We start from the raw sequence: 23,736 nt of genomic DNA, 5'->3' as shown, positions 1-23,736 counted from the left end.
TGTCCTTGGCCCTTTCTGTGTTCTTGTGTGTAGGAATAGTTATACTAATTGAAACTAAACTTTCTTAATTGCTTTAATGAAAACATTTGTTCTATAATTGTAAAGGCCACTGTGCTTGTGCCTCACTGTAACTTGTCAATATTGGCTGATAACATTAGTGATATTCACAGTGGTGAAAGCCTTTTCTTTTAATCAGTGAGTATATTTCATTATTTTGAGTATTTTCAATTACAAAAAAGGTAGTGTGTGACAGCTTGAATTAATGATATTTATAATAAAGACATAAAAATACAGAAGGGACAAAGGAATTTTTATATCTATGCTTCAGGTTTGCTAAGAAAGTTCATTTATTCTGACACAGCATTGCATGCATAAGAAAGATATGTATGACTGCATTAGTAATTTTTACACATTTTTAAGAAAGAAAAGCAATTATATTGCTGTCTTGTTAATGAAACAGTTATAAGTATTTGTTCTTCCCATAGATGAAGATCAGCTCCGTGCAAAGGGTTATGACAAAACACCAGACTTTATTTTACAAGTTCCAGTTGGTAAGTCCTTAAACTCTCTTATGCATTTGTTTATAGGGAAAAGGGATGTGTTCTCTCCATAGAATTTTTTTTTTTAGTTTTTGTGAATTTTAGCAAATGTTACCAGAGCGGATCAGCTTTAAATAAAGGGTGAAATTGTGGGAAAAAAATTATTTTAGAATAGCAGAAAATAATAGGTTCAGAAGAAATCTTCTGCCTTAAAAACATTCACATATATTTGAGAACTAAACATGTCTTCTGACGATGTTTTGGGTGCCACTTTTCAGGTCATTTATCTAAATGATGAATTTTTTTTTAAAGATTTTATTTATTCATGAGAGATACACAGAAAGAGGCAGAGGCACAGTCAGAGGGAGAAGCAGGCTCCATGAAGGGAGCCCAACATGGGACTCGATCCCGGGACTCCAGGATCACGCCCTGGGCTGAAGGCAGATGCTCAACAGTGGAGCCACCCAGGCGTTCCTAAATTCTGAATTTTTAAATAGGGTCCCATTGAAAAGCCAGGCTGGTTGACTTGAGTTTGTTTTCACGTTACTTATGGCAGCAGTGGCAATGGGAGGACAGGAGGGGACTTTTGAAAGTGATGATGAAAATGAAAGGGATGTGATCATAGCATCAGTGGTCTTCGTAAAGAACATGTACGATGCGTGGTTGTGGGGTTATAACCATCGACATCAGCCGGGGCTGAGCTTCGGCTCATTCATGTGAAGCAGAGAGGCCTAGACCGAGTTCAGTATCTCCCAGTCTTGCCTTCTCTGCTCCATATTAGTAATGCTTTGTTCTTTAGCTGTGGAAGGGCACATAATTCACTGGATTGAAAGCAAAGCCTCATTTGGTGATGAATGTAGCCACCATGCCTACCTGCACGACCAGTTCTGGAGCTACTGGAATAGGTAAGTTCCCATCATTTTTCTCTTTAAGATAAACGATACACAGCTGAAATCTCATTAAGAAAACAGTATTTTGTTTAGCTGGTAAAAATGCTGCTAGGCTTTGTTTCTGGTAAATGCAGAGACTTGATTAATGTATTCATCTCAGATAATTCAAACTTCTCTGCTTTCCTAATGTCACTTCATTTTTTTAAAACCAAAAATCTCTGCACAAGGTCAAAATTAGTATCCCTGTTTTCTTTTTTTGTTTACATTTTTTAAATTTAAATTCAGTTTGCCAACATATACTGTAACACCCAGTGCTCATCCCATCGTGTGCCCGTCACCCAGTCACCCCGTCCCTCCCACACCTCCCCTTCTGCAACCCGTTGTTTGTTTCCCAGAGTCAGGAGTCTCTCTCATGGTTTGTCTCCCTCTCTATACTCCTCCATTTTACAGCAATAATGTTGGTATCACTTAAAATACGAATAGGAGGGTAGGGTGGCTATTATGATATCAATGCTGACTTTTTATTCCTCTGATGTGTAACATATGCTTATTCTCAGTCATTTAAAACTATCCTGTCCTCAGCTCTGAGGAAAGTATCCAAAAGGTAAGAAATATCAAAACGATTTGCCTTCCAAGAGAAAACAGTTTACCTACCAACTTCAGTCAACCATCATGAAGGCATGGAAATCTCATGGATTAAAGGAAAGGGTTGGAGGGAAAGAAGCTTTATTATTGAATATGCACGGTGTGCCTGGGCCTTTGTATTCTCTCAACTAATCCTCACAAGGAAGTAGCCCCCCCCCCCATTTTACAGATAACCGATTCTCAGAGAGAAAATAATATGCCATACAGTTAGCCGTGCTGCATTTGTCTTTCTCACTCCCAAACTCATGCCCTTTCCAGTATATCTCAGTTGTCATTTATAGTACAACTGTTGAAACTTGGTGCTTTTTCTATTATTGAAGTGTCAAGTTTTCACACTACACATTTTTTCCCCTTAGAACAGGAGGTAGGGCAAGGGGTAACCTTTCTAGATTAACAATGTTCCTCAGTCACTGGCCCACAGTGAGAATACAATAATAAGGTGACACTGGCCCAGATCATTAAGGAATGAGACAGTAGCATCTGTGCACAGTAGTCTTATCCTGGGGAAAACAACAACAACAAAAACAACAAAACAGTGACAGGCTACGGAATTTGGTATTAGATTGTTACTCAGCTTTACAAAAGGCCAGCAGACCTCGTCCGTAGCAGCTGTGCTAAACTAAGCCCACTTTTTGCCATGGTAACAATGATCATGACAAAATGCTGAATGTAATGGCTTTCTTGATTTTCTTGTGTAATTGTGCGTAGCATCCGAGCTTTACTTTACAGGGAGGAGGAAAGTGCAAAATGTTTTAGAAATCAATGCTGCTTCAGCGTTCCCTATCTTTTATTCAGCCATTATTCAAATTAGCAGTAATGTGGCAAATTGAGTTTTAGATTTTTAGCAATTTTATGAGTTTGAAATAGGAAAGAAAGCACCATCTTTGATGGTATAAGGAGAGCAATGACAAGAAAATCAAATTGTGTAAGTTTAGGTTGCTAAAGCCTTTTGAACTTTATGGATAAACAAACCCATTATGCACCGAGATAGTGCCCCCACTTTGGTACTGGTCAAGTCTTTTATGAGGAGCAATTAGAAATGGAATTCCAAAGAGTATAAAGCTCACTTGAAAATTCTAAGATCGTATTTTCTTTCTAAAACAACTGTAATCTTTATTGAGTGCCTACTGTGTGCCTAGCACTCACTATTTTAGAGACTGATTAAATAATCTAGACAGTAATCAGACACCTATGCATTATTGACCTACCTGGAGAGGATCTGAGCAATGGATATTTGAATAGTTTCCTTTAGACTAGATTTTAGGTTATTTTATTGTGTGCTACGTTTTCTATTCTAATCATATTTTACTTACACAACTATTGGTTTACATTCCCTAAACATGTTCTTTGAATATGTACCAGTTTTGGGGCATGATTCATTTAGGCCATATTGTGTGATAAAGGAACACCAGCCTTGATTTTGAATGTTCCAAATCATCCAAGGAGGAAATACTCTACACAGAATTCAGTAGTTTTACCAAATGTCTGCAGAGAAGCCAAGAAATAGAAGTAGTGGTGACATTCAGAAAGGAACATATAGGCATTTACGTGGGTATAAAATTTTGATTATAACAGTGATACAGACTTACCAGTGGTAGGCATTTTGACAGGAGAACTTAGCCCATTTATGAAAGTGTGGCATCCTACTCTTCATATTTTGCCTCAACACAACTCACATAGTAATTCCTGAAATTGTTCAGAGTGGAGAAAATCATCTCTTCCACCTGTAGGTAGCCTTTCAAGAAGGCTATTGGCTGGTTGGCACCTGGGCTAATTGCTTTATTTGTGTGATAAGTCTCCAGTTGACATAAACACTGTTATCAAATTGTCACACTATTTTTTAATTAAATGTTGGATTTTACAGTAAGACTGTTCAATTAATATTTGTAGAATCATGACTTTGCAGAAGCCCAGTTGTTCACATAAGTAACTACTACTGAGCCCTTAATTTTTAGTTTAATGTTTCTACAGGACTTTCTTTTTTTTGTGTAAGTCAATATTCTTACTCATCCATTTAGCAACTTTGACAAGGTTGATTATAACCTCCCTCTTTACTGAAACATCCTTTTTTGACTTCCAGGAGATATTCTTCTGAGTTGCTCTGTGCCATCCCAGTAGCATACTCTGTTTGCTTTGCTGGTTTTTCCTCCTTCCAGCTTTACACCGGAATAGGGCCCTGGAACTCAGTGCTCAGCACTCTTCTCTTTGTTATCTACATTCACTTCCAGGGGTCTCCACTGGAGATTTCATCAAAGTTTTATATACCATCTCTATAATAGTATCTACTAATTCTTGCTGCCAGGCCTAATATTTCCATTGAGTACAAATTTGTTTGTTTATCCAACCGTCCACTCAGTAGCTCCTCTTGAATGTCCAGTGGGTATCTCAGACCTAACATGCCTAAGATTAAATCTTTTATTTTCCTCCCCAGGCTTGTTGCTCCCCCAGTTCCTCCCAAGCTCAACTAATGATGCCACAATTTGCCTAAATACTTGAGACAAAAACCTAACCCATTATCAGCCTACCAAAAAGTCCTTTCAATTCCAACTTTGTCTTATCTCAAATCACACCCCAGTATCACCTTCTTACCTGGCATCACTTCAGTCTCTGTTATCATCTCTTGAACTGTTGCTGTAGCTTCCAAATTGGTCTCCAGACATTAACCTTTATACTCCTCTGATCCATTTTTCATACCCTAGCCAGAGCACTGAGCAACTCTTGGGAAATATAAATCAGATTATATCACTTCCTGCTCAGAATTCCTCAGTGGCTTCCCATTACATTGCAGATAAAATCCAAACTCTTTCACATGACATTCAGAGCTTGCATGATCTGGTTCTGCACTACCCTGTTATCTGTACACCTGCCCCTCTCTTTCTCCCTCTTTCTCCTCAACTAAGGCTCCCTCCCTCTCTTATACTTCTGAAGCCACATTGGCTTTCTGGGCCTTCCTTAAATCTACACTGCTTATTTTTACTTCAGAACTCTTATTCTGGCTAATTCTTCGACTTGAAGTTTTCTTCATTTGGATCTCCATATGGTGAACTCTTCACACCATTCAGGTGTCTGCTCAGATTCCTCTCCTCGAGGATACCTTCAATGACCACTCCATCTAAATGGCCTCACCTTAGTCATCTCTCCCTCTTCACTTGGTTGGACTTTTTGTTCATAGTATTATCCCTATCTGAGTGAACAAAGAAACATATAAGCATCAACTTGTTTGAATACAAGCCTTTATTAAAGTGCTTTCCCTTCTATATTGCCCTTGCTAATTACTCTATGCAGCATGCCCCTCATTCCTTTGTAATAATCAAAGCTTCAAGAATTTTCCCTGACTTAGTTAAACTCAGAAAAATTTAAGTTTTGCAATGTCATCACATTCCCTAAAGTCAGATTTTGAGTACAGAACATAAGCTGCCTTTCCTGTGAGCAGGCCCCTATCCCAGCTATGAACCTTGATCAAATAATAGCTCCTCAAAATTCTAAGCCTCCACTTTTATGGAGTTAAAGGAAATAAAGAGTGCCTCTGAGAAGCATCATTTGGACCATAATATGGCCCCAAATTATATAAGGCTATATATATGATTATATAGAAAATACACACATATGTGTGTGTGTATATGTATAAATGTATATCCCATATACATAGGGCTATACATACAGATTGTATAAAAAACATATTTTCTTGCATAGTCAAAATCCTGGAAGCTTTCTCATTCTATTTCTGTAATCAAAAAGTGAGTTCTTTGACCATTTGATCTATATTACTAAGTGTATTTTCATATTCTGATGATGACAGTTAAGAAGGAAACAATTCTATAATCTGAGGCCAGATTACATGCACGGGCTCTATACATACATATGTATGCCATACATATGGCCTTTCAAAGAACGAGGGGCAGATACTCTGTGCTCACTTTTAGTGTTTGGAGATAAGGTGGGTCCATTTGAATGAAAATATTAAGTGACACTAAAGAGCAAAGCTCCACAAGCAGTTAGGCAGCACACACACGGTGCCCAACAACTACCAATCAAGAACGTGGCAGTCTTGACTACATGTCCAACCCTGCCAGCTGCCATTCCGGGCACACTCCGACATGCTGTCATCAGTGGCATCTATGAAAAACTGAAGTATACTTTGTAAATACACATCCTCATTTCTCTCAAAGAGGATCAACACTTACTGACTGGCAAGAACAAGGCAAAGTTTTATTTCAACATGATTTTCCAGTTTAGTGATCCTTGAAATAAATGATGAAGGGAATCTCTCTTGTTCTTGGGTTTGAATCCAGGCCATACCACTTCCCAGTCCCATAACTATGAACAACTAGCTCAACCTCCCTCTTTGTTTTCTCCCATAAAATGGTGTAATACCTTCTTGACCATGTTGTCATGAAGATGAGTTGTTTAATACACGTGGAAGCACTTTCGAGGTACTTGGCAGTGAACAAATATTAGTTCCCCTGTATCTGTTTTTCCTGTATATCACGATCTGATGGAATTTAGAAATCTTCTAAGTAGACATTTTTATTTACCTGCTTTGCCATAAATTCCTCCTGGACTACTCAGAGGGCTGACTGGCATCTCTTTGGGAAACCTTCCTGCATTCCAAGCTTGGGCTAGGTATTCAGCACTGTGTTCCACTAATAATTTCACAGCATTTGTCAAATATTATAATTTCTTATTTGTAACCTTCCTACAGTTAAAATTGAGTTTCGTCTTACCTATATGTCTTACCTGTCATCAAATGCCCAAAAGCTGGTTGGAATACCTGGCTGCTGGAGGTGCCAGTAGGTGATCAGTAGATATTTATTTGAACAGATGAATATATGGATGAATTTTGTGATGCGTGGCAGACAACAACCTTTTGAATCCTCCATTAAGGATTATCAGAAACTGTGACATTCAACTGCAATAGGGCTCAATTTTTTTTTCTTTGAAAATGCCACTCTAAAGACCAAGAAAAATGCTTCATTAAAAAAAAAAAAAAAAAAAAGAACTTCTACAGTCTTTTCAGTTGTATAGACTTTCATAGATCTATTTCATGGAATACAGTGTATTTACACTAGGAGTTTTAAAATATAACACAACTGATAAGTGGCAAACACATATTACAAAGTTTTTAAAGTATTCATAATCTTGTATTTATTATTTGCTTTCACAAAATTTGAGCCAAATCTCTCCTTTGAGATTTGACATGGTATGTCTTAATGATCCTGAGCAGAAGATATTTTGTCATTTCCTTAGGAGATACATGAAACTGGGCCTACCCTACCACTTCAGGGGCCTGGGGCAAGAGGACTTATGGAGGCTTGTAGTCCATGTGCCTATTTAAGTTTGTGTATCAAGTTAACAGACATAAAGTAAAATGTATTTTGTCCTACAGGGAGATCTGGAAGTTCATATTTGCATTAAGAATTTGCAGCCTCCTTGTATGTCAGGGCCGTAATGTGGCAGCATCAGCATCAGGATAGCAAGTGGCCCTGCCATCAAGCACGCTCATTCTGTACATCCAGCACCATGTACCTTCCCACAAACCACTGCACTTGGCCATCTTTCAGGACAGAGGTGTACATTCTGGTGGTCTGCCCTCTTATCAGGCAGATAAACCAGAGAAAGAGGGCTATGCAGCCCTTGAGGGTGGTCTTGTGGTGCATTGATCAGGAAGTTCTAAGGTCCCTGGTATGTGGAATGTGGTCTAGAAAGGGATAAGGGGAATATAGAGCAAGTGGGGATGTCCCCTTGGTCCTGCAGAATCCTCACCCCATGGGTTTGATACAACCAAAGAGATCCAGAGCAGAATGCTCAAGTTTTGGGCCAGGCCATGGACACCTCCTGAATGATTCTAAATAATAGTATCAAAGAAAGCAAGTACATGTATCTTCCAAAGTCATTTTTTTGTACTGGTGTTAGAATATAAGGGGAAATGAGCACCAGAGGAAATATGGTCTTTTTTTTTTTTTTAATTTTTATTTATTTATGATAGTCACAAAGTGAGAGAGAGGCAGACACACAGGCAGAGGGAGAAGCAGACTCCATGCACCGGGAGCCCGACGTGGGATTCGATCCCGGGTCTCCAGGATTGCGCCCTGGGCCAAAGGCAGGCGCTAAACCGCTGCGCCACCCAGGGATCCCCGGAAATATGGTCTTGATCACATCCATGTATCACTGAAAAAATTAAGAGCTGAGTTCCATATGTCAGATTTCTGAACCTTTGGCTCCAGAGAGTCTACTCTCCTAGAGGCAATGCTAAGCTCTAATACCCTCTGCCACAAGAATTGATTTGACTTTAGTTCTTACCTCTAAGTATATTTTAAAGATTGGTTATTTACTCAATGGTTTAGTGATTGCTTTCTCTGGTCTGTGCTACCTTGAGAGGTGAGGCATTTAGAATGGAGCTGCCAAGCAGTTAAGGAAGGTATGTTTCACAGGATGCCCAAAGTTTTTCCTGTATTAAGATACTTCCAGGAAGCCTGCAATTAGCTAAATCACAGATTTCCAGTTATTCCGTTAAAAACAAGGCTGATCACATCTGTCTTAAGTTGGAGTATGTGCCTCAGCAGTAGAAGCTCTTGCAAACCTTCAATTACAACAGCTCAGAAGGCACTGCTGCCGTTTACTAACAAGTAGTCATCAGCAACAAGAGACAGATTGACTAATAATTAGTAAATGCACTGGAGAGGGCTTCTCTAAAGGTAGAATGTAATAATTTTCTTTTCCATCTCTTATGGTAAGATATTGATATTCCGTTGTTCCAGACAAATACTTGACATTGTTATTAGCTGGAGTAACCTCGAAATATTTGAAAAGGACGAAGGAATCGTCTGCTGTGTATGTAGTACTTTTATAAGAATTATTTCTCGTAACGTTTTCTTCTGCATGTGGAATGTGAAATGCAAGAATTTTCCCCACCAAGGAATTCATATTGTCTGCTGTTGTTCATTGTTTTCAATGTTGACTTTAAATCCAAAACTAAATAAGGAATGGAAATATTCCTTAGGCTTTTAAAGTGGTATTTCCAGTAAAGAGGCAGTTGTTAACTCACTGGAATGGGTTGAAGGACTAAAGAGAAAGAGAATCAACATGTAGGGAAATATTAGCAAATTATAGTTTCTCAGAAAGGTATATGATTAGGTCTTCAGGTATGTGCAAAATTTGGGCAGGGAGGAGGTATATAAAAAGCATATTGGCCAGTTTTCCAAAATCAGGGGACCAAAGAATTGTTGAGAAGATGACTCTTCTGCTGGCCCACTGTGATAGCATTAATATGAATAACATATGCTTCGGAGAAGTTACCCCACATCAAACTAACGAGCAAGTGGTTTGATGGTCATTCTGAGGATGGAAACACAACGGTTATGATCATCCAGAGACAGTGAGGGAAGAGTAATAGAAATTGTGCCAATGGAAAGTGACTCAGTAGCGTGGATAGAATCAGAAGCCCAAGAATACAGTATCCACTTCTGAGATTCATTCTGGAATATTGGAGATCAAGTTGAAACTGATGCTAAAATGGGTCAGGGATGTAGGTCCGTGATTCTCAAGCCTTACCACGTATTGCAATCACATGAGCGGCATTTAAAAAATACTGATGTGGGTCTCATTCCCAGAGAACTGTTGTAACTGATGTCGGCTAGAGCCCGAACCTTGGGAGTTCTTGTTTTCTTTTGCCAGTCTACATGCAGCATTGATGCCAACTTCTTTACCTCCCCTTGGCTAGGAATTTGCCAAACAACCCTTGCATTTGTAGCCTGTCTGCTTTCAAACAGAGTATTGATGAGAAAAATAAAATTTTATTAAGGAATAAAGGTTCTGGTGAGCAGACACTTCACAGTGGTCAGTCAGCAGGGACCCAGCCTCTGCATCTGTGGCGCTTCTAGTAAGGCCTGAGACAGTAAATTGCAGGGATGGGACCCAAACCCGGATCAGCCTCTGAATTCACATCTGTGTGCTTTCTGCCCCACCAGGCAGTTTCACGTCAGCCACGGTGGTAAATCCATTTTAAGAGGCTACTTTACTCAGCTAGTGGGTTTGCTGAGCTGATCTAAATAAAAAGTTCTCCAGCATATGTGGTTTATATATTTACCTTCATAATGGTAGCGAAAACTGGGCCAGGTGTTCTCTGTTGCTTTCTCAAGATCCCTTATTTTATATTCTAAATATGTATCTATAGGATCAGTATAAAAGCCTGTCATATATACCAGTACACCCAGAGCATAATAATTCCTGAATTGTTGGATTTGAAATCCATAGAATCAGAGAAGTCTTGAATCTGGTTCACATTCACAAATTCTGACTGAACCGTCTGAAGATTAGTCTGAATTCAGAAGAGAGGTGGACTATGGGACATTTGTTAAGAAATAGATGTTTTTATTTTGAATGGAGTTTTTTTTTTTCTGAATTGCTGTTGGTTACACATAAAAAGTCTATTTTAATAATACTTTTAAAAATAGCTTTATTGAGGTATAATTGACATTATAAGCCACATATATTTAAAGTATACAATTTGACAAGTTTTGACATATGTATATATAAACTCATAAAATTTTCACCATGGTAGAGATACTGAACATATTTACCACCCCAGAAATTCTTGTGCCTCCTTAGAATGCTTCCTCTCAACCCCTTCACTTCTCTGCACACAGGCAACCACGCATCTGCTTTCTTCACTATAGACTTAGTTTGCATTTTCTAGTATTTTCTCTAGATAGAATCATACAACATGTACTCTGTCTGGCTTTTTTTTTTTTCTTTTTCTTTTTTCTTTTCTTTTCTTTTCTTTTTTTAAACTGAGAAGTATTCACTTGCATAGCTATACCATTACTTGTTTATCTGTTCACCTAGTAATTGACCTTTAGGTTGTGTCTAGTTCTTGCTATTAGTAATAAAGCTTCTTTGAATAGTTATGTAAAGATATATGTATGGTTTCATTTCTCTTAGCCAAATACCTCTGAATGAAATGGTTGGGCCATAACAGTAGGTGTATGTTTACCTTTTCCGCCAAACGATTGAACTGTTTTCCACAATGATTGTACCATTTTACATTCCCACCAGTGGTTTATGATAGTTTCAGGTGTTCCGTGGTTTCCCTGTCCCTTGGTATGTTCAATCTTTTTAACATTAGGCTCTCTAAGAGTTGTGTAGTAGTGGCTCATTGTTCTCTTAATTTGCATTTCTATAATGACAAGTGATATTGAGAATCTTTTTACATGCTTATTTGCTATCTGTCTTATTTGGATAAGTGTCTTTCGAGTCTGGCCCATTTCTCGAGTTGTTTTCTTATTGTGTTTTGGTAGTTTAAAAATAATTCTGGATATAAGTCTTTTATTAAACAAGTGATCAGATATGAAATATTGTCTCCCAGTCTACAGCTTACCTTTTCATTCTCTTAACAGTGACTTTCAATTTAATTTTAATAAAGTTCAATTTACTAATTTTTCTTTTATGGACTGTACCTTTGCTGTCATGTCTAGGAAATCTTAAACATTCAAAGATCTAGAGAAATCATAGGGGCACCTGGTTGGCTTAGCCCATGGAGCCTGCGACTCTTGATCTTGGGATCGTGAGTACAAGCTCCAGGTTGGGTACAGAGATTACTTAAAGTTTCTTTAAAAGTCCTCAAAATGAAAAATAAAGAATAAGGGAAATCACAAAGATTCTCCTCCTGTTTTTTTCTAAAAGGTTTATTTAAGATTTACATTTAGGTCTAGTATCCATTTTCAGCTAATTTTTATATGTGGTGTTATATGTGGATCAAAGTTCATTTTCTTGCATATGGATATGCAGTTATTTCAGAACCATTTGTCGTAAAGACTATACTTTTCTTGGGACCCCAGGTGGCTCAGCAGTTGAGCGTCTGCCTTCAGCTCAGGACATGATCCTGGGGTCCAGGGATTGAGTCCCCACATCAGGCTCCCTGCAAGAAACCTGCTTCTTCCTCTGTCTATGTCTCTGCCTCTCTTTGTGTGTCTCTGATGAATGAATGAATGAGTGAATAAAATCTTCAGAAAAAGACTATACTTTCTCAACTAAATAGCCTTTGCACATTTGTCAAAAATCAATTAATCACATATGTGTAGGCCTTTTTCTGAATTTCCTATTTTGTTCCATTGATCCATTTATCTACCAATTCTCTACTATCTTGATCACCATAGCATTATATTTTGGAAACTGTGTAAGTCTTTGAACTTTATTTTCCTTTTTTCAAATTTATTTTTGTCTATTCTAGGTCCTTTGCATTACCATATGAATTTTAGAATCATCTTGTAAATTCACCCCCAAAAAAGTCTATTGGGATTCTGATTGGGATTACATTGAATTTATAGAATTCTTAACAATATTGAGTTTTCTGATCCATAATCACAGTATCTCTCCATTTATTTAGGTCTTTTAATATTTTTCTTAAAAATGCCCTGTAGTTTTAGGTGTACAAATCTTGCAGATTTCATTAGATTGACCCCTATGTGTTTTATATTGCTTGATTCTTTTAGAAGCGATAGTTTTTGGAGTGCTTGAGAGGCTCAGTCAGTTAAGTGTATGATTCTTGGTTTTGGCTCAGTTCATGATCTCAGGGTTGTGAGATCAAGCCCTGTATCTGGCTCTATGCTGGACATGGAGCCTGCTCAAGATTCTTTCTTTCCTCCCTCTGCTTCTCGCCCCTGTTCATGCACACACGTGTGTGTGCTGTCTCTCAAAAAGAAAAAGAAAGAAAGAAAGAAAGAAAGAAAGAAAGAAAGAAAGAAAGAAAGAAAGAAAGAAAAGAAAAGAAAGAAGAAAGGAAAGAGATAGTTTTCATTTCAATCTTTAATTGTTCATTGTTACTATAGAAGAATACAGTTGACTTTCAATGTTGATCTTACATCTTTGTAAAAAAACTTTTTACAGAATTTCAAAATTTTGATCTTTACAACTTTGTAAAATTTATTTTAATACTTTACTCTTTTGGTATTTTCTACATATTCATCCATGTCATTTGTAAATAAGGAGTTTCACTGCTTTTTTCTACTTGGATGCTTTTTTTTTTTTTTTCCTAACAGCACTGGCTAGAATCACCTATACAAAGGTAAATAGTGATATACATCTCCTTTCTTGGGAAAAAGGCATTCAATCTTTCACATTAAGAATGTTAGCTATCAGTTTTTGTATATGTTCTGTATCAGGTCAAAGAAACCCTTTACTATCCCTAGCTTACTGAAAGATTTTATCAAAAATGGATGTTGGATTTTGTCAAATGCTTTTCTGCATCAGTTAAATGGTCATATGGGGTTTTTTTTATTAATATGTTAAAATAGTGAATTACAGTGATTAATTCCTGAATGTTACACTAACCTTGCATTCTTGGAATAAAATCTACTTGGTCATGAAACTATCTTTTTTATATTTTGTTGGATTTGATTTGTTGAAGATGTATTAAGAATTTTTTCATTTTTATTTATGAGTGATATTGGTCTGTAGTTTATTTTTCCTGCTAAGTCTTTATCTGGTATTGGGTAATGCTGGCTCATAGTATGAGGTAGGAGGTTTTCCCTCCTCTTCAATCTTCTGGAAAAGTTTGTGCAAATTTGTTATTATTTCTTTCTCAACTGTTAGGTAGAACTTCCTAGTCAAACATCTGTGACTATTTTTGTTGTTGTCATAAGTTTTTTAACTACAAAATTGACTTGTCTAATAGAGATAAAAATGATTCAGGTTGTTGGTTTTGTTTTTGTTTTTTTATGAGTGAACTTTGGTACTTTGTGTCTTTCAAAAATTCATTTTATCTAAGTTGTGGAATATATTAGGATAAGTATTCAGAATATTCCTTTTTTCTTTTAATAGCAGTAGAATCTGTTAGTGATGTTCATTCCTGATATTGATAACTATAGCTTCTTTCCAGATCAGTCTGCCTGGAGGTTTATCAATTTTATGGTCTTCTGAAAGAACCAATTTTTAGTTTTAATTGTTTCTATTTCACTTTTTCTCTTTCATTGATTTCTAATTTAATCTGTATATACATAGTTTTCTTTTCTTTAGTTTTACTTTGATTTACTCTTCTTTTTCTAGTTTCCCAAGGTAGAAGGCTGGGGTTATTGATTCAAAGCTTCAAACCATTCCTTTTTTTCCAAGGTAGACAATTTAGTGCTGGAAATTTACCTCAATTGCTGTAGCTGTATTCCACAAAATTTTATATGTTGGGTTTTCATATTTATTTTGTCTCAAATACTTTCTAACTTTTCTTTTTATTTCTTCTTTAATTCACAGGCTATGTATGCTGTTTTGGTCCCAAATATTTGATAATTTTTTATATATCTTCCTGTTACTAGTTTCTATTTTAATTCCATTGAGGTCAGAAACAAACTTGCATCCTTTTAAACTTATTGAGATTTGTTTTATGGCCTAGACTATGGCTGTCTTGTCCACGTGTACTTGAAAAGAAAGTTTGTTCTACTGTTGTAAGTGGACTGTTCTAGAAATGGCAATTAGGTCAAATTGATCATTGCATTGTTCAAGTCATACATTCACTAATCAGTATTCTACTGTATACTCAAGGGAGACCTACAGATAGTCTCTGGAACTCTCTCTCTCTATGCCTTCTCTCTATTCTGCTAGCATTCTGTTCTGCAGACTCTAGCTGCTGGTCTTCCCATCCTTCCGACTCTATCTCCTCAACTCAGAGAGACCCACTGAGCTTCACCTAGGTTCTTCACCTTCACTATACAGCCTGAAAACTCTCTCCAGCAAGTGGCCCGGGACAAAGGGCTTATCTTTTTGTTTCTCATCACTCAGGATCATTGTTCCTCATTTGTCACTGTTGTCATCTATTTCGTTTGTTTATTTATTTCCGGCAGGAGTATAAATCTATTCCCTGCTACCACATCTTGGCTCCAAGTAAGATATTTCTCAATTATGGTTTTAGACACATAGTTTAACGCGTTATAAAAAGTCTGTCTTATTCAACGTTAGCCTTGTAAACTTATTTGCTGCTTAACTTATAGATTTCATTGTTATTTTTTTTTTAATTTTTATTTATTTATGATAGTCACAGAGAGAGAGAGAGAGAGAGGCAGAGACACAGGCAGAGGGAGAAGCAGGCTCCATGCACCGGGAACCCGACGTGGGATTCGATCCCGGGTCTCCAGGATCGCGCCCTGGGCCAAAGGCAGGCGCCAAACCGCTGCGCCACCCAGGGATCCCAATTTCATTGTTATTATACACAAATTTTCTTAAGCATCAACCATGAATAGCATAATTTATGGGTGAGAATTATGCAAACCTCTAGGTTTCTTTCTTTTGATCTCTCTCTCTCTCTCTCAGATAGACCTCTGGGTCTCTTTCTCCCAGGATTCTTAGAGATGAAATGGGATTTTTCACTCACTACTTTTTGCCCAGCAAAGGGAAAGACTTTGGTGTGGTCAAGGTCAAAGATTGGATAATAAGTGTATTGTCATTAGAAGGCAGCTTTCTTCAATCATCTTTCATTAGCACTCACCAAGGGCTTCTACCTCCACTAGGACCAACATAAAGCAGACTATCTTTTGGTGAAATGGAGCCCTATTCACAGAAATTATGCCTTTTTTCTGCCTCTACTTTTAAGAGACACATTTTCCCATGTGTTTAGTATCATTCAAGAATCTCCGGGATGGGTGAGTTACATACGATGAGGCTGTTTTGCCCTAGTTTGCCCTTGCTTACTCTCCTCTCACACATGTAGAGTATGGAAAATGAGCCATGAATACAATTTGCATGTCTCATACTCTTCTTCTCATAAAACATAAACCTGTGTGGATACATAATAGCAATAGTAAACATCCTTTCCTTCTCATTTGTCGTTGACCCTGGAAGTCATATTCCTATAAAAACTAAACTCCTACTATGAATTCCATTTATCCATTTATTCCATTTAACACAAGCAAATTAGATTCTCTTGTGGTGTTTTTGCTCTTTTATATTCTTAGCCTACTTATGATTTATGAATTCCATTCTCTTGTTTTATTCCCTTTCCTACCTGAATCACTAACATCAAGATGTTTACCGTTTTGTTCATCCTCATTTTCTTACAGGGATTCAGCCAGTAAGGTTAACAATCTTGTTAACCCCTTCCTACTTGTCCTTATATATTCCTCTTTGCCATTGTCATCCCTTTTATCACTGGCAGCTTTGCCAACCACCACCACTTAAACATTTTAAATTTAGTCCTGTAGCATCCCTGATAACTCATTCCAAGTGATCATAAATTCAAAATTAATGCAAAATTCCTTTATTTAGCAAAAAGATTTTTTTAATTCATAAAGCTCATCAACTTATGTAGATGTGAGTCTATCATAGACATCCCAGATAGCTCCAGCTATAATCCTTTCAGAGTGCTCTATATTGTTTATGAAGGTGGTAAAAATGAGATCACTGGTTGTGTGCATAGGTCAGGTGTATAAAACCATATTGACTCAGCATTAGACCAAAATTCTGATCAGCTTCAGCTGCCTTTCATTATTTTAATGTAAAATGAATATTTTACCACTACATATTCCTAATGCAACATATTCTAGCAAAATGGTCCATCAGTAGTAGCATCATTAGTAAATGACTAAGCTCATAGATATGTATTGAGTTCCTTTATGTAGAGATATCATACTATGCATTCAGAGCATACAAAGATAAGCAAGCTTAACCTTGCCTTCAAAGAGTTTAATTCAATTTAAGAAGGAAACAAAACATGTACATGGATCACAAAAATAACTAACACTGAGCACCAGCACTGGCTTAAGTACTTTCATGTATTATTCTCTTTGACCCACATAAGAATCCAGTCAGGTAGATACTACTATTTTATCCCCATTTTATATGAGAAAGGTGAATCAGAGCGAGTTTAAGTACCCAGCTCAAGGTCATAGAGCTGCAAAGCCAGGAGACATTTTTTGATAAAAGAGTAGCATGATTAGGACCTAACTCTAGGATGGATGCTCTGGGAGCATTGCTTAGTGTAGACAGAAACAAGAAGTTGGGATAGACACACAATTGTTACAACAGTTATCCATATTGAAATAATCCATTAATTCCCAAATTATGATGGTGGGTGGGAATAGAATGAGACTGTGCAGACTTACAGATAATAAAGACAGCATTTACAGAATTTGGCAATTAACTAAGTGTTGTTGTATTGGGAGGTATGGTACAACGATAACCTTGAGGTATTGATATTGGTGTTGTAGAGAGAATAATAAACAATTGAAGAGTGGAAAATAATCCAGGTTAGCAATAACTTCAGTTGTGATGTTAGAGCTGTTGAAAGGCAACTGGGTTGTAGAATAGGAGTTCAAGTGATGGATCAGAGATAGGATTTAGGAATCATCCATAGTAAATAGGCAAAGTGGGTTTTCACAGAGGAATATAGAGAAATGTCCATTTTTATGGACAGGGAAAGATAGAGGACAACTGTGATATAATGACCTCCATAATGAAGTTTAGAGAACTGATGAACAATAAGTGTTACTGTTAGAGTGAATAAAATTGTTTCTAAACTTATTGACTCCCAACCTTAATGTCTTGCATTTAAACATTTACACAGTAATTTTAGTCCAGTTGCATTGAATCTGGTTATTTGGAGAATTGATGGTTAACCTAACAGCAGTTTCCATCATGAGTTATATGGCTTTAGAAAGCTGTACCAAAATGTAAAAACCTAGGGCTTTTTAGCAATCATACTTGAAGGAAATCTTGGGAGTTGCATTTGTCAAGCTAGCTAGGAAAACCATTCATGCATACCCCATGTCCAAAGCTCCATAGGCAGCCCAAATGTAAAGAACTGAAAGGTCATTCTTCTTCCTGTGGTGTGATGTTTGTTGACGTATTTTGACACACCAGTACAACGCTAAAAGGATATGACCTTCCTGCAGTACTGAGAGACCCAGATTTGGTCAGGATACCTGACACTCACTGCATTGCTCCCTCTGCCTTTCTCTTCCTTCACAGATGAAAACCAAATGCTGCCTTTTAAACACAGAAATATTTAAAAATTTAAGTGAACATAAATTACTGCTTTTTAAGTTTCTATAGTCCTTTTTCTCCAGGGATCATCAAGCCAAAAATCTTAGTTGGAACTATTAATGCTTTTAATTAAAAGAAATTAAATTCCTTTCTCAGAATGATACATGTGAGTGGAGATTGTTAAATTTGAAATAGAAAAACAAAACAAATGAGGAGGTCTCTATACTATAATATGTTTTACAGTCTTTCTTTATCTTTATGATAGAAACAATTTATTGGAGTTCGAATGTTTGAGGATTACTTCCGAGGTGCAAAATTAATGTACACGAAAGTAGATCCTAGATAGCTTTTGAAGTAGTCCCCTCATAGGTAATATCATGTGTTAAGAGGTTGAAGAGTTAGGTGGAGGCCAGAAAGCTGTCAAGAGAATTTTGTGTCATGTATAAATGGGTTCTATGTTAGATTTATATGCTGTGAACTGGAGCTTTGACTAGCTACCGATATTATTTCTTAATGCAGTATTACAGTGGTGTGGGGATGAGGATGGAAAGAAAAAATGTTTACCGTTAATGAATTTCTGAAATAGAAAAGTAATAAGCTACTTTTAATATAAGTAGCTATCAGAAAGGTTTTCCTGCTCTCTCCATAGCGAGTGAGTATAAAATGAGCGTGACAATATTCTCCTAGCATTTAAACTGCACTCTGCAAATTGTGGAAGGTTTTGTGGATTTGTCATAATATTAGAGAAAAAGGAATATTTCAGTATATTAGTCAAATTGTTTCCAAATGTGATAACTGTTTGCTAAACAAAATTAAGGTGTGTTTGTCCAAGGTTAATATTTTAGTGACATAACCTAAAATTAGGACTGAATTTTTACAGTATTTAGTTGTTTAACTATTCACCTATTTTGCATTGTACCTGAACTCTCCATTAGCACCGTGGACATCACCATACATTTTTGTTTGAATGGTTTCTCTGTTTTCTCTGTGTCCTTTCAAATGTTGTCACTTCACTGGAAACCAATACCCAGTACTGACAAAGCACTTTCAGCTCCTTTCTAGGATTCCACAGGCTTCAGCTCCAATTTCCTGGTATTTCTGATTCAGATTAGGTTTCTAAGTTTGTGTGCTGTGAGAACTGACAGCCCTGATCCTGCTCTGCCTGCCCAGGGCCTGGTCACACGCACCCCATACTCCAAAGCATGGCCACCTCCACAGACCCTACCTTTCAGGATTTTGTGTACTTTTTCATTGACACCTATATCTGACAATGTAGATGTACTTCTCATTATGGAATCTTTATCTACATAGGAATAGTGGAAAACCCTTTTTTCCTTAACTATTACATAGGTTAATTCTACTTAACAATGACAGGCTTTCCTGCTGAGACTCAAGTAGCCAAATCCTCTACTCTTTTCTAACCATCCTCCAAGTAACATTTTAACCCCCAATCCAGCATGCAAGTACACACATATGCACACATGCACGCACACACACACACACCACTCCCTAATTGCTTGAGTACACAGCAAACCCATTTGAAGTGACAGGGAAAGGGTTAAATTTTGACAATCTTTTTACTGGTTTATTAGTGACTTAATCTCTACACACTTCTTTCCTCCAAATTCACCCTTAGGTATATACACAGCCATAAATTAACCCAGTTGTTTCTAATATTATGGCATTCTATATGTGTCTTTTCCTCAGAAAGCACACCACAAAGTTCTGTTGTTTTGCCAGAATCCTGGGCCTTCTTTTATAAATTCTTGGTAAAATTTCTTTCATTGCGGTAAGAAAAAAATATATTCTATCAATTATTTTAAAAAGCAATAATTCATTATAGTTGATCATAAATGTCAGGAAGCAAAGACCCAGCTGAAGCATTTTGTCACTAATCATGCTGTTTTTCTTCTAATTAGTTAATTTACATTTTACAAATTAAGGGTAAAATTCAGACAGAAGATAACATCATAGCTTTAACTGACCTATATTTGTATCTGCCAAATTTAAGTTAATTAGAAATGTAGATGCTGTTTGTTTTATCTGTCAGAAAAGCTCATCTTTTTACTTAAAAAAAAAAAAAAAAGTAGAAACACTTTTTTTTCCCCTTAGCATTTATCATCTAAATAATAGTCTTGCCAAGATGGCAGCCTCATAATAAACTCTTTTCAGTGGAGTGATGGGTAATGAAGCTTGCTTGTGAAGGCAGCGAAAAATGTTGTCTGGCCAAATGCATGAATATGATGGCTAGAGAATCAGTGGACTTTCTCAGTCATCAATCTTTTTAGTAGCCTCTTATACATCTGAATATTTTGATAGATGATCTAATAATTGAGTTATCTATCTTTCTAACTATCAGAGTTGCATAAAAATTATTCTCACATGCTACTGAATATTAAATATATTAGGCATTCAGTAAATTTTTCATAAAAGGGCCAAAAGGTGAAAGATTTTTGTTATTCTATAAATACCTCTTAATATATTGAGTGTTAAGCTCTCCGGAATAGTCAGCCCTTAATTCCCTCTGTGAGAAGCAGGGTGTATACTTAAAAAAGGTGAATGTCCCCAATATAACTAGGCCATATAATAGTTACTAGTAACAGTAACTATTATAATAGTTACTAGTAATAGTAATAATGAAAAGTCAAGTATGGTAAACATATGGATGCAACTCAGTTGTGTAAAATGGAATGAATGTCCTTGCTGGCCTAACACCAGTGGCACCCTTAATGTGGCCCACGATGGCCAGACGAGAAGCACAGGCAATGTAGGTTTACAGAGTGACCATGGATTTTGATATGCCTATCATTCGAGAGGAAAATGATCCTACCAGAAGGGGAAACTTCTGCCTACCTAGCAGAAGTTTCAGCTGGTGGCACCAAACTACTCAAGCATCCTCTTAATGCATAAGTAGTTCCTTCCCCCAATATGGCTTTATGTTGTGTTTTTTTGTCATATACCACTCTATTAAAAGCCTATCCACAACAAGTGTGCTTCACTGGGATTAAAAATCAGGCAAGGAAAATTGGCAGGAAACAGATCATTTACCAAGTAGGCTTTCCCCACCCCTGCCCCCTATCATCCACATCTTCAAGGTGACCTAGCCATGATGACTTCCCAGGAACCACATTAAAATAGTTCTGCCCTGGAAGAGCAGACATTTGTTTGCAAGTCTGAAAGGTTACCAATCCTCTGCATCTTGAAAGGCACTCAAATGAGCAGGACCTTGTAAATTGGATTTCTATTAGCCAGTCCTGACGATAGCTCTTCATCAGTGGAAGGAGAAGTGCTATCAAAAGCTCCAGCTCTAAATATCTTTTTTTTTTTTTAATAATACACTTATTTTGGGTCTGCCTCGTCCAAAACGGTGATACCTGCTAAAATCACTGGAATTAGTTGTGTTTAAGGTTTTAAGTAAGCCTTAAAAAAAATGGACATCAGCTATTTTTACATGCTTTTCAACTTGAAGAGCATTGGAAACAACAAAGGCATAATGGTCAGAAACAAATATGGCAAAAATGTCTTAAACTTGCTTTCCTTAAAGTTCCTCATGTGACTTCAGCTCACACTTGTGCTATTTATAAAAGTTTGGGATGATGGATTTTCTTTCTCACCTATTCCTGGATTGAAGAGGATAATTGAGAAAGATAAAACCAGTTGTGGAAATCCCTCTACAGGTTACATCTGAGGAATTATTCTTCTCTGGTAGTTTGATTTTTTTTTTTTTTTTTTTTTTTTTTTTTGGCTTCAAGAATTTTGCTTCTGTGATTTGAGGTTGGGAAAAAAAACAACATATTTTTTTGTACAAGCTACAGCTGGAAATTTGCAACTCTTACGGAATCTATTTAAAATTATATATTTAGGGCAACCCGGATGGCTCAGTGCTTTAAGTGCCACCTTCACCCAGGGCGTGATCCTGTAGACCAGGGATTGGGCTCCCTGCATGGAGCCTGCTTCTCCCTTTGCCTGAGTCTCTGCCTTTCTCTCTCTCTCTCTCTCTCTCTCTCTCTGTGTGTGTGTGTGTGTGTGTGTCATGAATAAATAAATAAAATAAAATAAAATTGTATATTTAAAACTGTTTGAACTAGCCAAATTGGGGAAGTTTTAGGGGAGGGAATAGTCTTTTCTTAATCAAAGTAGCAAACATCTGTGTTTTTTCTAGTCTGTCTTTTGATTAGCATGGCCTCATCCATCACTGGTCTTTGATATGAACACCAAGAAGTCATGTCCTTTTGTTTTAAATGATAAATATGCCTTTGTCATGAATACTCATAGGCAACCCAGGATTTACATCTGAATTGTCAAAGTGTAACTGCCCAGCTCCTGTGATGAGTGACATTATTAGTGAAATAAAGAAGTTTTTAATTTGTCATGGATAGGCCTTAGATGGTGACATTATGAAACTATGTGGGTTTGGATGCTAGAAAAGTTGTCCTTCCCCCCCTATTTTTCTAAGATTTGTCATTTATCAACAAGAGGCAATCTGCCGCAGGAGGCTGTCTGTGAACATTTTTAACGTTAGTGCCATTAGTCTGTCTCTGTAGGTTTTGTTCTTTAGGCTTGATGGCCGGTAGTTCGAATCAAAACTAATAGTATTTGAAGTAGCAGGCTTCTGGTGGTCAAACAACCAGTATCAGGATTCGTTCTGTCTGGCTATTATTGCCGGAGACAGTATTTTTTTAAACTTTAGCTTTATTTCAAAGTCTGTGTCAGTTACATTGTTCTAAAGAAGTTTCTTTGCTATCTTTGTCTCAACAGACTCACATTTGCTCAAATGTATTTATGCGTGCGCTGTTCATATAAGCCCATTGACATACACATGATACCTACCTGCACCACCGTGTGTTACTCACCAGACCCTCAGACGGTCAGGTTCAACTGTTGTGTTTCACTCTTGTCCTAAGAAATTAGGACCATTAGATTAAAAATACTGTGAAGCCTTGATCTTCTCTTGTCCGCATGTAAAAGAAAATTTCAACTTACGTATTTTTTGCCTTACGGATTTCCCCGTTCTTAACAGGCAAATATTTTGATTATCTTAAAGGTGCATCTTATGGTACATGTTTAGAATGTTTCTTTTCAGTAATAAGTCATTCATTAAAGCTTATGTGTAAAAGGCATCCTGTGGAGATTTGGTATTTTAACAATAGCTTAAACGGAAATCACATTACCTTTTACATGCTTTGTCTTTATAACTGCAACACAATTGTTTCAAAGGTAGGAAAAGTAAGAGAAGTTTTCATTTTTTCTTTTCCAGATGGGTTGATCTCTTGAATTATCCAAAACAACCTTTAACTTAAATGTTGACAATTGCAAGAGAGTGAAACTCTATCTTTTAGTTTGATTCATTATCTCTCCACAAAATTCTCTTTAAAATGGCTCCATCATTATAACAGCCCCACTTAAATTGTTTTGTTTGTAGTCATATTCCTCACTCCATGAATGTATTGATCTTGGGGTTTCTTTGTTTTGACTGAGTCAGAACTGAAGTGTAGCAATTATTTTTTGAAAAATATTTTTTCTGATGAACCACTGAAACCAATATTACACCATATGTTAACTAACTAGAATTTAAATAAAAACTTAAAACATGAAAATATATATATATATATCTTTTGATTGCCAAAAAAATTTTTAAGATAAAAAATGTATTTGATTAGAAATTAACTCTTATCATCCAGGGATTTTCTGTTGTTTTTTTT

General features: G+C 36.8%; 1 protein-coding gene across 4 annotated transcripts in view; it reads left to right on the top strand.

The window, feature by feature from the left end:
- The window catches only part of CDIN1 (CDAN1 interacting nuclease 1), a 225,512-nt gene that overhangs the window by 111,449 nt on the left and 90,327 nt on the right, over positions 1–23,736 (top strand). For all 4 annotated transcript variants that reach the window (XM_041743808.1, XM_041743810.1, XM_041743811.1 and 1 more), the window contains 2 exons: positions 486–551; positions 1,339–1,444. In XM_041743808.1, coding sequence (XP_041599742.1) covers positions 486–551; positions 1,339–1,444 — 172 coding nt within the window. The remainder of the gene's footprint in view (positions 1–485; positions 552–1,338; positions 1,445–23,736) is intronic.

This window comes from Vulpes lagopus, chromosome 2 (genome assembly GCF_018345385.1).
Source record: "Vulpes lagopus strain Blue_001 chromosome 2, ASM1834538v1, whole genome shotgun sequence".
In the NCBI taxonomy this organism is placed as follows: Eukaryota; Metazoa; Chordata; class Mammalia; order Carnivora; family Canidae; genus Vulpes; species Vulpes lagopus.
The sequence above is the reverse complement of the archived record's forward strand: the minus strand, read 5'-3'. Positions and strand labels throughout refer to the sequence as shown.